At 61.2% G+C, this 570-nt stretch overlaps 1 protein-coding gene across 1 annotated transcript; it reads left to right on the top strand.

Moving 5' to 3' along the window:
- LOC138434597 (interferon alpha-H-like) lies at window positions 1-570 on the top strand. Its single transcript, XM_069579409.1, has one exon. The coding sequence runs from the start codon at window positions 1-3 to the stop codon at window positions 568-570; it is 570 nt and encodes a 189-aa protein (XP_069435510.1).

Below are 570 nucleotides of genomic sequence, written 5' to 3'. Positions count from 1 at the left end.
ATGGCCGCAGCCTGGTCCTTACTCCTGGCCCTGCTGCTGCTCAGCTGCAACGCCACCTGCTCTCGGGGCTGCCACCTGCCTCACACCCACAGCCTGGCCAACAGGAGGGTCCTGACGCTCCTGCGGCAACTGAGGAGGGTCTCCCCTTCCTCCTGCCTGCAGGACAGAAATGACTTCGCATTCCCCCAGGAGGCGCTGGGTGGCAGCCAGTTGCAGAAGGCTCAAGCCATCTCTGTGCTCCACGAGGTGACCCAGCACACCTTCCAGCTCTTCAGCACAGAGGGCTCGGCCGCTGCGTGGGACCAGAGCCTCCTGGACAAGCTCCGCACCACACTGGATCAGCAGCTCACTGACCTGCAAGCCTGTCTCAGGCAGGAGGAGGGGCTGCGAGGGGCTCCCCTGCTCAAGGAGGACTCCAGCCTGGCTGTGAGGAAATACTTCCACAGAGTCACTCTCTATCTGCAAGAGAAGGGACACAGCCCTTGTGCCTGGGAGGTTGTCAGAGCAGAAGTCATGAGAGCCTTCTCTTCCTCAACAAACTTGCAGGAGAGATTCAGGAGCAAGGACTGA

The sequence above is a fragment of the Ovis canadensis genome, chromosome 2 (genome assembly GCF_042477335.2).
Source record: "Ovis canadensis isolate MfBH-ARS-UI-01 breed Bighorn chromosome 2, ARS-UI_OviCan_v2, whole genome shotgun sequence".
Lineage (NCBI taxonomy): Eukaryota > Metazoa > Chordata > Mammalia > Artiodactyla > Bovidae > Ovis > Ovis canadensis.
This window is presented reverse-complemented; position numbering and strand designations above follow the sequence as displayed.